The 17,491-nt window shown below is 39.4% G+C and overlaps 1 protein-coding gene across 7 annotated transcripts in view; it reads right to left on the bottom strand.

Annotated features, from left to right (window-relative positions):
• ZNF185 (zinc finger protein 185 with LIM domain) overlaps positions 1-17,491 on the bottom strand; it is a 190,173-nt gene that overhangs the window by 49,542 nt on the left and 123,140 nt on the right. For 5 of the 7 annotated variants that reach the window (XM_073599096.1, XM_073599097.1, XM_073599098.1 and 2 more), the window contains exons 27-29: positions 15,827-15,946; positions 12,597-12,650; positions 11,870-11,926 (exon numbers count right to left, since the gene is read on the bottom strand). In XM_073599096.1, coding sequence (XP_073455197.1) covers positions 11,870-11,926; positions 12,597-12,650; positions 15,827-15,946 — 231 coding nt within the window. The remainder of the gene's footprint in view (positions 1-11,869; positions 11,927-12,596; positions 12,651-15,826; positions 15,947-17,491) is intronic. The other 2 variants (XM_073599099.1, XM_073599100.1) reach the window with 2 other exon arrangements.

Consider the following 17,491-nt stretch of genomic DNA (forward strand, 5'->3'; position numbering starts at 1 on the left):
TCCAGCAGCTTGGAAAGCTTTGTTGTTATGATTTATATCGACTGATAAAGCAGAATTCCAATTGAAAATACTAGGCAATCGTTGACACACTCAACACACAGAGAGAAATAGAAGGATCCCCAGTTAGGCAATAGTTGATATAGATGTTGACCGATAAGGGGATCATCCAAGAGCCTGCTTCTTCAAAAATGTTGATCAGATTCCTGCATATAGCCAGCCTAAAACATTCTTCCCAAGCATACAACTTATAGGATTTATGGCTCCGTGAAAAATGAAATGGCAAAGGTTTCCTCCTCCTACTCGAAACCTAAATATTTCCTTTCTTACTAGTGCTAACTTTCCTCCCAAGATGAGACCTTACCTGGCTTCAGTGGCTGTGTCAACCTCCCCGATCAGTCCACTTCTGTGTAATACAGCCTCTGCAGCTTCTCACACAGCCAGTTTACTGTTTTAACATAACCTGGGTCATATATCACTGACATTGTCTAGGGTGTGTCCTGTCCTAATGTTCTACTCCCACAGCCCAGGGAATTTAATGAATTAGGTATTGTTAAATTCTAGTGATGTTTCATGCTTTGCGTCACTCACTGCCAGTCCTTAATACTTAAGGACATAATGTTACACAGGATAGAAGAGTTTGTAAGGCACAATAGTAAATCCAAGTGTAAGATATTAGGTCTCATACTCAGAGAGAATTGACATGTGTATGCCTGTCTTTATCGGGATGTTCATCTGGACAGAACGGCAATAAACAATATTGCATAAAATTGCCATAATATACCAAGCTGACTTTTCAGTTCTGTCAATAGTAGGTTAATTTAATCAAATCAAGTGTCAATAGTAGGCAAATTACTCTCAAATTCAGGAATTTGTCAGTCCAAGCGAAGAGCACATAGACAGTTTTATAGTGCTGACCAGTATGTGCTACTATTGGAAACAATAAAAAATGGGTGTTTTAAACACTATGGCTACTTGTTCTGTCCATCCCAGAGTTACTTGCCCCTAGGCCATTTTTTACTGTACCACTCTCTAAGACATAGATGATTGTGCTCACAGTTTTATCCACTTCAAATAATATGCAGGAAATTCCCTTATTAACATTTTCAAGGGAACCATGCAGGCAAAAATGTTAACCAGGCAAACAAACTAAAGGATATAATTTAGTGGTTTTACTTTAGGGAAAATTTTAATTGCCCAGTCCTTGTATATGTACTGTGTGTGTGTGTGTGTATATATATATATATAATATTATATATAAGACAAATGTCATAAGGCACTGTGAGCCCATCTCAAAGTACCACTGGTTTGCTGCTCTACAGACGGAAACACGTCCCCAACACAAATAGCTACATGGGAACTAACTTTCGACGTTGTGAAAAAGACTCTTTGTGGCTAATCACTCCTCCTGTCCTCTACTGTATGACTTAGGCCTAGTACACACTATATTTTTTTTTTCGTTCAATACAGCAGGTTGAACGAAAAAGAAAAACCTGACAGCTCAGGTTGGAGACGCTGTATTAACAATCCGATGTTGGTACAATGAGCTCCCCTGCTGAGCTATTGTTTTTTGACAGGGGGGTGGGGACGGGGACGCCCCCCTCCCCCCAGCAGAACACTCCGGTCAGCACTCGTCGGCCTATGTGCTAAGTGCACATAGTTATGCCTATCATTTATAAATAAAAACAACAATACACATACTTAAACACTGTACAGTAGGTGCTAGCTATTTTTGTGATTAATGTCAGAAAAATGCCTACTTTCAAGGTACAGAGTTCATCCTTTAGTTAAGATTGTGAGCCAGAGCTATTAATGAGCGTTAAATTCTATGTATCTCAATTTATATTTATTCTTCTTATTACAAATGTACTGATCTTTAATGCAGTACATATCACTATGCCTCTTAAAAGTGACTGTAAACCTAAATTGTTTTCCTTATACTGAGTAGTCAAAAAATTCACACAAATAAAAGCAGTGAGCCTCAAGTATCAAAAAAGTCCTCTTAAATACACTCTCCCCCACCTCATCCTAGGGCCTGCACTGCCTAGGTGATAGGTGGGACCTTCCAGTTGTGCAGATCCCAGAACTGGGTGGGGCAGAATAAGCTATTAACATGGCCTATTTTTTTTTCATATATGCATAATGAGGTGGCAGGCCTTCAAAGGGTACACAGAACTGCACATCTTTCCAATGCAGACAATTAAAAGAATGTCCCTGGCAGAATCAAGAGGACGTTTCATCAAAAGGGAGATTATGTAAATAAAAATAAGTCACACACTGTTAGCAAAATGTATTGGGATAGTTTTAATGTGAAATTTTGGGGTGCCAACAATAAAGGAGATTTTGGGGACATTTGTCAAATCTGTCACATGGCAAATCAATGCTAAACAGGAGCAGTGAGGTACATTGTCGGACAGGAAATATACAAGGTTACAGTGCAAGTAATAAATTCCTCATTTGGCTGCGACTGACTGAAACCTGACCCTGGTCACTTCTTAATTATATGTCTGTTTAGAGCAGTGGTCATCAAGCCTGTCCGCAGGGCCCACTAACAGGCCAGGTTTTATGTATTACCTTGGGAAGATGCAGACTAGAATACTGCAATCACTCTGCAAATTATATCACCTGTGATGTATTCAGTTATCTTGCAAACCTGGCCTGTTAGTGGGCCCTGAGGACAGGGTTGATGACCACTGGTTTAGAGTGAAAATGGGTCTCAGCTTTAGTAATAAATCTGTCTTAGATCTTTCCAAACTGTCGCACTTGGCTGCCCAGGAACACAGGTGCACAGGTCTGTAAACCTGTTGCAGAGTCTTTGCTGTAGGAGATACAGCTCGAGTTGCATCTCATTGTGTAACTAATTTGCTTGATAAATGTCCCCCAGTGAGTTCATATGAACATTTGTTATTTTAGACATTAACTACAATTTAATTGTGGTTTAGGAAACAGCCATATCAGCTGCCCCCCCCCCCCCCAAGGTATGACTGGGAGGGTTGAATTTTCCATTTAGGCCATGTTGGATGTGGATACTCCCTGACATAACACAGAGGAGTTTTAACAAACTTTTGCAAACCCGCATTGCACAATAGCTTTAAAGCAGACCTATTCACTGCAGCCAAGAATAGAATTGGTAAACTGAGGGTCGGATGTATCAATGACATACACTGGATTGGTTTATGTAGGCAATGTTATTCTTTGTTTTTGTCCCACAGTGTGAAGATACATTTGCATGGTGCACCCTTGTTTATTTACACTGTTAAACAATACAGCATATTGAATTAATGTCTTATCTGTGACAAGGGTTAAAGAAAGAAGTGTCCCATATTACATCATGAGGACCACAGGGAATATCACTTCTGTTGTCTTTGGCGATGTTCTCCCTTATTGTTCAAAGCACAATTCATATATGTCTTCATGAGATAGAAACTAGCATCTTTAACCACATTAGAGCTCAACCACAGGAAGGTAAATAGAATGACAGGCTATATATATATATATATATATATATATATAATACACCTTTGTGTAAGAATAGGTTTTCTCAGTTCTATTTAAAAGACAACTAAAATATTCCCTAAAAAGTTGTATGCCAAAAGAACCCCTTATTTGTCCAAAACACTTCTTATATTACTATGGAATTCCTTATTAAAAAGGACTTGAAACTGAATGGGGCTGCAGAAACTTGCAACTGGTCAACCTGTATAAAGCATGAAGGAAAGATGTCACCAGCACACAATGGATCCTTGCCATCACGCCAATTTTTTTTTTTTATTACAAGAGATCATATCACAGTGCAAATAGTTCTACATTTCGGGGTCCTGCCAGTCATGTGCTGATCATTACATGCCTGAAAAGGGGTCCCGGGTGGTCCTTGAAACATAGCGCTATTTGCGCTGTGATGTCACCTCTTTAATAAAAATGTGCACATTATAAAAAAAGATTAATGTTGTACTGGTGACTTATTTCCACATACTTATCCAAATGTACATTTATGTGTGATATCTTTCATATAACAAAACCAGGCAGATATGCTTTAAACTGCGCAAGGACTCCTTGGGGCCACGGGTCTGGTAGAAAATTTTCCTTTTGCTACCCTGTTTCTATGCCACTGCTTATATGTCAGTTCTTCCACTGAAGACTAGTAAACATGCCATGCAACATTTAATTTTTTTGAGGTATTTATATTCCAATAATGAAAAGATCCCACCACTGGCTAATGCACATGCAAATCATATGCAGGTTGGTTCATATGTAAATCAACTCACAATTTGCATATGAATAAGCTCCATGTACAGGGGCATAGCCTTTGCAGGACACAACCTCTGTAGCATGAAAATGCAGGACAGTCCTGCACAATCCAGAAATCTTGGGGGTATTATTGTGTGCATATTTATAATTTCAAAAGCTCTCCACTGTCCTGTGTACAGGGTGTCCCGCAACACCCCTGTACATTGTGTCCAATGCCCATTCACATGCAAATTGTGACTTGATTTGCATATATATTAACCCACTTGTTATATGAATTAGACATTTGTCGCATTTGCATATGAATGAGCTTCACCAGTTCCCTGTGGCTCATTTATAAGGAGAGCTGAGGGAAGCTCCTCCTTGGCTCTAGTCTCTCTTGGGGGGGGGGGGGGTATTGAAGAGGGGTAGTCTGCACTTGTGGGGAGGGAGAGAATGTGTACTTTAGGGAGGTGATGGTGGTAGGTACTGAAAAAGGGGAGAGTGATTCTCTACCGGAAGGAGATCTGTACCAGTGGGGAGGGAGGGGTCTGTACTGGAGGAGGGGGATCTGTACTGCTGGGGAAGGAGGGGGTATGTGCTGAGGGGTAATATGACTAATGGGGGGAAATCTGTACTGGGTGGGGGAGATCTGTACAGGGGGATATGGGTTGGGGGGGGGGGGGGGGCGACAGATTTGTACTGGGAGAAGGGGGTAATTTTTGATTGTATTCTGCACACTGGCATGTGTACTTCCGACAACTGCACTCTTTGCATTATGTACTCCTGACCCCTGTACTCCAGACTCATGCACTGTGATCTTAACGCATCCTGCCCTCTGCTCTATCCTGACCCCCACACTCTCAGTGGTACACACTCCTATCCCCTGGATTTGTGCGCTCCTGCACTCTGTGATACACTCTCCAGAGCCCTTCACCCCACGCATTGCATACTCCTGAGCCCTGCACAGTAGACACTGTATTGTACATTTCACACACCTAGTTCCTTAGGTAGGCTGTGTGTTGTGTATACAAGTGAATTGGTTCAACAGGTGTTGCAGTAGTCAGCAGAAAAGTCAGTGTCAAATGATGTTATCTAAATATTTTATGCAATATGCATTTAAAGTATAATTGGTGTATATCAATGTATTCTCTACTGTTGCAAGAAGAGCTGTTGGGTTGTCATACTATAAACAAATTTGTACTAAAAGTTGTAGTTAGCTCAACAAATACATAAATCATTTTATTAATTAACAATACCCTCATGGATGTGTTTCTGTTCTTATTTTGATGATTCTTTCAGTGCCAGCTGCTGCATGTATATCTTTAAATTACAACCATTCATAGTCATGCTCACTATTCGCTAAGGTGCACTATGCGTACCACATTCTGCCCCTTTGCCAAGTTCAAAAGTTGTGAAGTATGAAGTAGCAACATTTTTTTTTTTATGCAAAGTGATTAATATGGAAAATTGTTAGCTCTTAAAGTGTTACTAAACCCACAACAGTAAAATCAGTCTGTACATGCAGCATAGCATGCTTGTTATACTCACTGTAGAACGTAAGGGGTTAATCCTCTGCATTTGTGTAAAAAGTCTGTTTTTATCAAGTATGAACAGATCCTCCCCTCCCTGCACTGTCTATCTGGGGAAAGACAGCTAATACAGGCAGAGTAGCCAACCTGCACACGCTCAGTTGTGTCCTTTGTGCTGGAGAGAATAATTACTTGTTGATCAGAGCTAGCCAGGTCACATGATATTGTCATCACACATGTGGGCATGTATACAGGCTGCAGTTGAAATCTCCTCCTATGTGAACTCTCAGTACTGGAGAAACTGTGCAGTTCATCACTGACCGTGGTATACAGATCAGCCAAAAAGGTATATAGTGGCAATATTTTAATGTAAAAAGAAGATTTATAAGCTGTGGGCACTGTGTGGGGGGTGGGCAGATGAACTATTTTAATATTACTGGGTTTACTAACACTTTAAGTACAGTAGTTAATACCATTGTAGATTGTCTTTATTTCCACCCCTGAATGACAGCACAGATCAGACAGCAGATATAGAGCCCATTGCATCATGGGAACTTTGATTATTTTTAATTTGCTTTTACTTTTTCAGCCCTAATCAGGTGACTCGGAATAGAAGTAGGGATGGCCACACAGAATAACAAATGTAGGGGAAGGTAGGAGCATTGGGATTAAATGAAAAGTGAGTATTTCACAAAAAAGGCTGAAAGTTTTTCTTATATTTTAATTAGTTTGATCCAAAATGTTTATGTAGGTTTGTTACTTGCACTTTTCATTTATTCTACCCTGCTGTGTAAGCATAGTGAGATGCTTTGTCCTGTTAGACAAAATTGGGAGCCTGATCCCCAGTCAGGCGACCAAGAAAATGGGGGGCGTATTGGACTATTACGGTACAGTACACAGAACAATATAGAGAATATATCAATAATATAAAAATGTAATCGATTTTATTGATGCAAAGGACAAATCATATTGTCTTTGTTATTTTATTTATTTTTTATTGTGCTTCAACGTATTACTTATGATTTGTCCTTTGCATCAATAAAATCGATTACATTTTTATATTATTGATATATTCTCTATATTGTTCTGTGTACTGTACCGTAATAGTCCAATACGCCCCCCATTTTCTTGGTCGCCTGACTGGGGATCAGGCTCCCAATTTTGTCTAATTATTCATTCCTGGATGATGGTACATGTAACCTTGCTTACCTCATTATTTTACTATAGAGGCCACACTATTAAATGCTTTGTCCTGTGCTACCACAGGAGGGCAACGTCAGACTTTAGTAATAACACCAGCCATTTTTAGAACGTATGTAGAGTTATCTTAATTAAGCTCATGACTGCCACCTAATGGAACTGCTCCATATTACAGTGTACAAATATATGGTTAGGGCTTGCTCAACAATAAAACACAAGCCCTTTGGTGTGTATTAGGTAGGGATGGTGCAATGAATTGTTATCACTTTTTCTTTTTTTTTACTTCACCGAAATGTCACAAATTTAAATTTTATTTAACCCTACGCATTACGACCCACTGCAATGACATGCAGTGGTGTTCATTGAGTTATGTAAAAAATACAGACATGTTGCATTTATACATATTACACACCACCACACATGTATGTTGCGAACAGGGAGCATAGAAAACTTTTTTTTTTCAAAGTAACCTTGCTCCAAGCCTGCGTTGATCATTGCTGATTAACTTTTGAATAGCGTGGGAAAGTCAAGTTTTATTCTTGTACAATGTGTTACTCTCACGCTATCACAGTGTATAAATAGTGCAAATGATATGAGACAGCTGCTCTCACTAATAGCTAATTTGTGGCTAATTGGTAAGAAAGTAAAAAGGTGGGTAGTGATGCGCTGTCAACCAAACAATAAAACTACTTAACCACTTGCCACCTGCCATATAGCAATATGACGTCGGCAAAGTGGTTTCAATACCCTGACTGGGCGCCATATGATGTCCAGCAGAATATCAAGCCACTGTGCGCAACTCCGATCCAGGTAAAGAGTCTCTGACGGAGACTCTTTACCACGTGATCAGTGTCCAATCATGGCTGATCATGATGCAAACAGGAAGAGCTGGTGATCAGCTTTTCCTCACTCGCGTCTGTCAGACGTGAGTAGAGGAGAGCCAATCAGCTGCTCCTCTGACAGGGGGGCGTCTGTGCTGATCGCAGGGCCCCCCAGGATGCCCACGCTGGAACACCAGGGATGCCACCAGACCACCAGGGAAGCCCACCACCAGGTATAAATTCTCAATGTGCAAAATAAGGCAATAATAGTGACATCAAAAAAATATAATTCACAGATGACTGAAAACTTCAAATGCTAAGCGAATAGTCTCTATAGCTATTACTACTAGTATTTAAACCCCACCCGTGTCACCTAGTATCCATACCCCTGACAAGGTCACGTGTAGTGTGACGTAACACATAGGGAGGAACTTGGTGACGTCACTTCCGGTTACGGCCATTACCAGAAGTCTCTGTGTTGGGCACTTTTTTTTGCTGATGGCGTTTTGGCCACTTTTAAACTGTTATACCAATATTTTTTAAAATAAATGAAAGTTTTTTACTACTACACTATGGAGGCTTTTCTCTTCTACCCTTTATCCCTGGAGACAATTTTTTAAAAGGAGCTGGTCGTGGAATTCGGTGTCTGTGGAGAAATAGCCTGGAGACTACAGTGACCATTCGTTTAAGATATACCCAAGGAGGAGGAAAAGGATATCTGTTGATGGACGACTAGACCCATTTAGGGGTCTTCCCTTGAGGTGAGAGGCTAGCACACACAGGATTTGGATTGGAGAAGGATTCCTACAAGTCATTATATTATATGCATTAGAACTTTTTCCTTTCTTTGACGTACTTACCCTTATAGAGACTTAACATTCAAAGCTATAGAGACTATTTGCTTTGAATTTGAAGTTACATCAGTCATCTCTGTGAATTATATTTTTTTGATGTCACTATTATTGCATTATTTTGCACATTGAAAATTTATATTGTTACAGGCACTTTATTATTAGCACTTTATACTGCAAGATTGGTTCAGAGACACCTGGGAATAGTATTAAGCACTTTATTATTAGTCATTCATATTTACTATTTTTTAGAGGTATTTAGCGCTACTTCATCACAAATCACTCATATTTTTGGTGCTGGCAACACTTCAGAAGTCAGCTGCTTTATAGTTATCTTTTGCACATTACTATATATATTGTTTACACGTTTAGCGGCGCATTAGTACTTCACGTTTAACACCATCAGGTATGCCACCCTAGACCACCAGGGATGTTAATCAGTGCCCACAATGGATGCCAATCTGTGCCCACAATGGATTCCAATCTGTGCCCACAATGGGCATCACCGATTGGCAGGCATTATTGTTTGGCACTGATTGGCCTCCATCAGTACCATCAATAAGTGTACATCTGTGCCACCTATCAGTGCCCGTCTGTACCGCCTATCAGTGCCCATCTGTGCCGCCTATCAGTGCCCATCTGTGCCGCCTATCAGTGCCCATCTGTGCCGCCTATCAGTGCCCATCTGTGCCGCCTATCAGTGCCCATCTGTGCCGCCTATCAGTGCCCATCTCTGCCCATCAATGCCACCTATGTGTACCATCAGTGCTGCATATCAGTGCCCATCAGTGCCACCTATCAGTGCGCCATCAGTGCTGCATATTAGTGCCCATCATCAGTGCCACCTCATCAGTGCCACCTCATTGGTGCCCATCAGTGCCACCCCATCAGTGCCCATCAGTGAAGTAGAAAACTTACTTATTTACAACGTTTTGTAACAGAAACAACAACAAAAAAATTTTTTTTTTCAAAATTTTCAGTCTTTTTTTATTTGTTTAGCAGAAAATAAAAATCCCAGAGGTAATCAAATACCCCCAAAAGAATATTTGTGGGAACAAAATGATAAACATTTAGTTTGGGTACAGCGTAGCATGACCGCGCAATTGTCATTCAAAGTGCGACAGCATTGAAAGCTGAAAATTGGTCTGGGCAGGAAGGTGTATAAGTGGCCGGTATTGAAGTGGTTAACATATATAATATTTATTCTTGTTTCTGTCACCACTCAACACATTTCCTGTCACTGCCTGTCTATTTGATGGGTAAAGAGAGGGAAAATTTCCCCCACCAGGACACAGACCTTAAAAAAAAAAAAAAAAAAAAAAAAGTTTATTTCAAGAGTTAGAAAGAATAAGAACCTCTGCAGGTTGTAGTTGCTTTTTAGGCATGGCTGTTAGGCTTTAATTTGGGGTGTACCTACACGGGGGAAGTATGAACATCTCCAACAAATGTATCACAATAGCTTTTTCAATGGGTAAGACTTTTGAGCTCTATTTAATTAACAATATACATGTGCATGATTAGTAACTCTATTAACATTGCTTATTTACTAAAACAATGCATCATTTGTTTGTTACTGAAAACTCATCGCAAATAAAATCTGGAACATTTCAGAAATGTTACTCTTGGTTCAAGATAAATATAAAACAAGTTTGCAGGTGGACAAGCTCATTGACTTTCATGAAGATATTTTCATTTTTGGCTTTAACATTTTGTATATGAAGAATTGGCTACAAATAAAGTCTATTCATTGTCACAGTTATATTTTGATCCATTTAATTATTCAATGGAGAATGGAATGCATAATCATTATAGAAAACTAGTAATGACAAATACTGTATGTAGGCTTCCAATGCTGATCTCATTTCTGAAAATGCTAGAGGCCCTGAAAAATAGGAATTTCTCAAAACGCATTAGCCAGCCTATGCCTCCACAGAGGTAGTCCCATGTGATGTGGACAGTTTCACGGACACATGTGGAGGACCAACAAGACATGATTTTATCAAGTCTTTGTGAGTACGATACCTACCTTCGTATTCAAATAAATATCTTTGTTTGAGGAGAATGCACTAGGTGCCCGCTCCTTCTGTTTCTTTTCATGATAATGCTAGCTGCCTGGCTGTCAACCTGATCCTTAATGTTAATAACACTTTTGACGTGTATGTCCAGGCAAAATACTATAAAATATATTTGGTACATCTCTGCAACCACTTCAGGGACTCTGCTGGGCTACATCTACTGTATATAGATTTAATTTTACTTTCTGTCACCATAGTCTTTTTTGACTCGTTGTATAATATTCCATCTAATAACTTGCCCCGGAAGCTGAAAATGACTAAAGCATACATCGCTACTTCAGTGAACTCAAATTGCTTCGGGGTCCTGTGACCAGCTGTTGTACTCTTACTTACTGAACACAGGAGTTTGAGCACAGGTGCCATTCAGTGAATGCTTTGCAAGAATGAATGAATTCAACATGTTCCCTGATCAGACAAGACAGAGGCGGGAGTGGTCACATCATGCTCTTCACATCGTCCAATCATAGAACGATTTGCACTCATTCAGAGAAGGCTTTGCATTTGCAAAGCCTTCTCTGAATGGCGCTTGTGCTGAGCAGCCCACCTCCTGTGTTTACAATGCATCCAGCTGGCCACTTAGCAGGGGCTTGGAAGCTAGTGAGGATATCACTTGTAGCAATGTCTACTGCAGTCATTTGCAGCTTCCAGGGTCATCAGCCCAGATATTGTACATACAAAAGTTACATTGGTTCATGCTGAATTAATGTAATTATGCATAACATTGCCGTACCTGGAATTCTTCTTTAAAGTGTAAGTATAGCACCCCTGTTAGGGATTTATTGCTGTTTATGTTATTCACTATCTCTTTGTCCTGATGCCCATTGTCACCAAGGCAGAAAGTGATGGGAAATACACATTTTTACAGTTGTCACTAGAAGATGTATGGGCAATTCTTCCAATGGGGACTCCTGTTTTGGTGACAACTGTCCAAGATGAGAATTTCTCTTACTCTGTAGAGGTTTACTCTCACTTATGTTGTGTCTTGTGAACAGGAAGTCAAAGAAAATTTTTACAACAGGACAAAAAGCAAAAAAAAACAAAAAACTGAAAGAGGTTTTAACATTCCCTACTTGATCCATCAGTGAGATGACAGATAACAATAGAGAATACATACTTTTATGCATGTAATTTGTCAATTATAATACTCTCCATTAGCTGCTATGCCTTACCCGTTGTCATAGTTGTTTTCCAAATCATTCCAGCTGATCAGATCAATAGGTTTATTACTGCAGAATATAAACCAGAAACGGATGTAAGCAACACCACATAAAATCATGTTGTTGAAAGGTACTGCTGGCCAGACATTTTCTATCCATTCCCAATATCATATAAACATTCATATTCAATGATAGAGATAGCTATTTGTATTTTAGGTGTTCAAAGAAACTTTTTTTTTTTTAACTGAAAATGCCAAAAAAGTTAGATGTTGAATATATCCATCAACCTTGCCAATCAGTAATTTTTTTTTTAACAAACTCAAAAAGTGTGTACCCCTACATTTGCCCAGGACACCAAGCATACAGCTCAATATCCATAATAATAGGGGGCTCGGCCACTCACTGACCCTCTAGACATTGTGATGCCAGTCCATAATTTCAATAATCCTCCTGGTACAGTTTCTTTTTTAATTTAACAAAATTGGTAAAGAAGCCAGTGCTGAATATGTATCCACAAGCTGGACTGCCGAAATAGACTGGATAAACTACTGACAGACTGGATTTTTTCACATTTCTTACTCTCTATCAGGCACCTTTTTTTATTTTGCACATAAAATAAAAAACAGTAAGTTATCAAGTATAATTATTTTTAGTAGTTTGATTTTTTTCAACTGCTTTTTTTGTCAATAGTACAAGTGTCTTATATTAATTTTTTTTTTTTTTTTTGTGGCACTCTTACTTTGAGGTGTCTTTTGGCTTTGTTTCTGTTCGGGGGACAGGTTTAGGAGGTGAGCTGGGAAAAAAAATATGGTATTTAAATAAATATAGACAATGGTATTTAAATAAATCTAAATCATTTATATGACTATTAAACTCACAATGACTACAAAAATTGTTTTGATTATTTAAGGTTCTAACCAATCAAGAAGAAATAACACGAGAAATTATTTAGAGGAATGTTATCTACCTGGGCCAACTCCTTCCACCTATGGTTATATGACTCACACATTGAATAAAGACAGAAGACTCCAAATATCCAATACACAAGGAATTATCTGGACAACAGTTTATTTGGCCCCTCTTCCCTTCACCACTCTACAGTTATTCTAAGGGAACTTCACGTTTAGCATAAACATTCATGTCGAAAGGCAATCTACCAGAAGTGCCATCTATGGGCAAAAGGTGGCAAGATGAACCCGCCCCCCCCCAAAAAAAAACTAATTATTAGGATACTTTATGTTGATAGAACCATCATATTCTCCAATACTCTACAACAGGGTGTATGGTAAATATACATATGCTCTTAGGGTTTTATTTATCAAGGATGCATGTGCAAATGTTTCCTGGATAGTCATCCTTCTGTATTTTATATGCATTCGGCTCACTTTCAAAGGATTCCTTATGTATGTAGCGCAATGGTGAACCTTGTTTGAGTTTTCAAATATGAAAAGGAGAATTTTTTTGCAATTGAATCTCTTATGTACTGATATGAAAGGGGAAATCTTGTTTGAATTTAAAGCCTAAGACTGGCCATACATGGATTGAAATTCAGCCAGCATGGACTGGCCGAGTTTTAATACATGTATGGGCAGGGTGGTTGTACATCATCGATTGACTTGTGTACAACCAGCCTAATGGAAAATGTTCACGATCAGCGCAGCTGGCTATAGCCATGTTGAAAAAAAATCTCTATTTACCTCTAAAAGGGGGTTCTTCCCCATTACATAAATGATCGGAGGTGATTTATTAAGTATTGTACTTTATACCAGGAGATAAGCTGTCAGTGATGATATTTCTGGAATTTTGTAATTGTTTTGAAGTTTTTAATCAAACACATCATATGATATGATGTGAATCTTGTATGGAATCACTCCATTATGATGTATGCAGATTGGCGAATCCTCTTTGAAAATGATAACTGAATACTGTAAAATAAACTCAGCTCACATTTGCTGTGCGAATGACACAGTAAATCCTTTATATACATACAGACCCCCTTACAGGATATGTTTAGCCAAAATATTAATTTTATTTTTTTGGAATGGGGTAGGGAACGGTTAAACTTATGTTCTCTAATACTAATCTCTAATTATTACATTTTATCGATTTGGTTTTTATCTTGTACAGCATAAATCAAAGGAACACCTGTGTTTTAGGACTAACCATACTGTAATCAAACACTATTATACAGGTGTATTCCACAAGAAGATCCTAGACTTTGTACAAATACTTCAAAGCTTCAGAAATTCACACGTTAATGCAAAAACAGGAGGCGGTCACACTACAAAGAACTAAAGAGAAACAAGACAGACTCTGCAAAGAAAACACACAATGAAAGCAAACTATCATCCAGACTGCAGACAGCAATTCATTGTGAATACAGGATCCGCACATGACACATAAAAACACACCACCAAGGCGGCTCTCGCCTAGCAGCACTTGTGTTCAGCTCTTTGGCAGCAGTATTAGACTAAGTTTACACATGCAACAGACCTTACCAACGGATTTAATCGGCAATGAGAAGGCGCTATGCCACCTTCTCATAGCCTGTTTAATCCAGTAAAGCCAGGACCGTCGCACCACAACTGCAGGCATTGCACACATGCGCCCTCATTCATTTGAATTGGTCATATTTGGTGGCTGTACTGCCCACCAAACATAATAGGGGGTATAATTTTTGCTTTGCAGCGTGTGTACATTTCTGTCCGGCTGCCTTTGCAGCTTAAAGTGGAACTAAATGTAACTACAGTGGAACCTTGTTTTTTTTTTTTTTTTTTAATTCTGACTCGGTTTGCGAGTGTTGTCTCCCAAAATTAGCAGAATTCAAGCTAATGGGGTGTGCAGTACCGCATTTGGCCAGAAGTGCGGGGGCGCCGGGGACACTCGGAACGGTTCAGCGTCATTCAGAAATACTCAGAACACCTGGAAATACTCCGTTCCCGAGTGTTTCCGAGCCTTTCCAAGTTCAGCCAAGCTGTCCCCGAGTATTTCCAAGCCCCTCTGGCCATATGCAGTATTGCGTGCAATAGAAGTAAATGTGGAATGAATTATCTTTATTTCCATTGACTTCTATGGGGAAACTCGCTTTGATATGCGAGTGCTTTGGATTACAAGCATTCTCCTGGAATGGATTATGCTCGTAATCTAAGGTTCCACTGTATTAAAAACTGAGCAGGCAGGTATATTTTGCAGAAGAGACTAGCAATATCTCTTCTGCAATAACAAACACTTACCTGCATGCAGCCTTCTATTGAATCCACACTGAGCTGCGCATAAAGAGCTCGGCAAGCATTCCCAGCACACTCCAAAATGACTGGCTCCCATGCATATGTGCAGCATGACATCATTCTAACCTCAGCCAATCAAGAGGTTAAAACCCCAGCACCCAGAAGCAGCTGGGGAAAATATGAAAGCAACTGGTTTAGTTTTGCTTTAAGAGGAGGGCGTTGGTGGGGGAAAGAGGGGGGCCAAACTCTCAAAACCATTTACCAGAAAGTGCCAAATGTAGCAGTGGAGGGGGTGGTGCAAATAAGCAGAACTTCCCCTTTTGGGTAAAGTTCTGCTTTAACCTCTTATTTTTACTACTCCTCACCCCAAAACACAAGTGTAAAGAAGTAATGGTTGAGGAGCAAGTAAAGCATTACATTTTTCCTTTTTTTTTTGCCCCATTGCCCCTCCTTTACATGACATTTGCAATTTCAGCTACAGAAATAAAGAGAGTAAATATTCTTAACCAATTTAGTAAATCAGCCCAAATGATTCTTATTATTGATAATTTGAAAAGATTATTGATATTGATTATGCGTAAAAAGTGGGAAACCTTAACAATCAGATTAGATTGGAATGATTATATAATAAGTGAATAAGTAGTAAGTTATCATGATGCATTCTAGTGAAGGGAACATTTCCAATCACGGAATTACATACTTATAAAAATAAAATAGTAATAATGTGAGGCAATAGTTTTACCTATCCTCTCTGATTATAGTGATTTTTCCAGGTCCAGCCTGCATTATGGGTGAATTCTCTGTGAGAGTTCTGGAGAAGGTGGAGGATGTCAGTGTTGGGATGTCTGGACTATCTTTGTTACTATGAAAAAAAGCAATTCTTAAAAGCTGGATTTTACAAGACAAGACAGGAGCAAATTCAAGAATACCTGTCAGAAATGTTGGTCATTCAAAATGAAGAAAAAAATGCATAAGCAGAGGTTACCATCAGTGAAATCATCAAATTATCAGCAGATCCACTTTTCTGGTAAGAGATAAACTTGGATTGAAACCCCTTCTCTCCTGCCTCCTGAATTTCTTTATTGCTCCCTTAATGTAATGAGCAGTCCCATTGTCCCCAATAAAGCGACTTGGCAGGTATGAAGGGGTGAAACCAAGCCCAGCTTTTATAGGTAAAGTTAATATTTGCATATCACTGTAGCTGCCTATATTGTCGCATCTCCTAATCATTTTGACATGTGGTTTTCATGAAAGGTTACCACTGATTATGTATTTTTAGAATTTGTTCAGTTTGAATTTCCCAGGTTTGTTTACTTAAAGGAGTATTAGGCTCCATTCACACTTGTGTAACTTGTCATGCAACTTTTGGACATTAAAGTTGCATGACAAGTCATTCCCCATGTTTTCCAATGATAACCATTCATATATGCGTGACTTAAAGTTGCAGCAACTTCAAAGTAGTTCATGCACTACTTTGGTCCGACCTTCAAGCAGCTTGAGGGCCATAGACTTCACTGTTTACCCTCAGAAGTTGCATGAAAGTCATACCTGAATGTTATACAATGCAACTTGTGTCGAACAGTTGTCCATTATTACTGGCTGCCAAAGTCATATCCAAGTTACACCTATCCAAAGTTGCGTCAAAGTTGCACTCCAAAGTCGGCGCAACTTTTGAGTTGTACAAGTGTGAATGGAGCCTAAAGACCATAGCCCCCTGTATTTCATAAAACCATGCTTTCATTATTGTTCAGCTATAGGGCTGCTAATTTAAACTCAGATTTCATCTTTGTTAAGGTACCCAAGCACATCAGATGATAGCCTTGGCTGGATTAGGCATCCACCATATGTCCATGGGGCACTACAGTAACTGCTAGTCAAGGCATCTCAGGGCTATGGTGACCAAACAGGTTAGGTGGTTTGTCCAATGGATTATTTCCCCCCCTGATAAGCCAATGCAGATGTCTGCAGCACACCTCTGCTGCCTTGCTTAAACATAAATGTCTGACCAATTCAAGTTGAAGGTTGTACAGTTCCACACAGATGCCTGAGGGCAGATCATGTCTACATGTTCAACCCTGGTTTATGGTCAGCTTTAGATGGTGGTCAGATGTGCAGGCACAAACCAACATCCCAGGCTAAACCGTCTGCAAAGCTCTTCATAAACTTGTACACTTGCCTTAGCCCAGCATACGTGTTTATGTCAATGAAGAATGGAGGGGGCAGAAGAAGCAGCCAAATGCTCCAAATGTTTTCTACTGTATACCATCCAATTGAAAGCAGTTTTCCAGTGGGTATGTGCTGCAGCCATAAAAATGAGTGGGATCCTGGCTAATGTCACCTCATGTCTATTTGCAGTTTTAGTAAATCTAATAATTCTGCTAGACAGTATAAAATAGAAAATAAATGA

This window comes from Aquarana catesbeiana, linkage group LG09, assembly GCF_042186555.1.
Source record: "Aquarana catesbeiana isolate 2022-GZ linkage group LG09, ASM4218655v1, whole genome shotgun sequence".
Taxonomy (NCBI): Eukaryota; Metazoa; Chordata; class Amphibia; order Anura; family Ranidae; genus Aquarana; species Aquarana catesbeiana.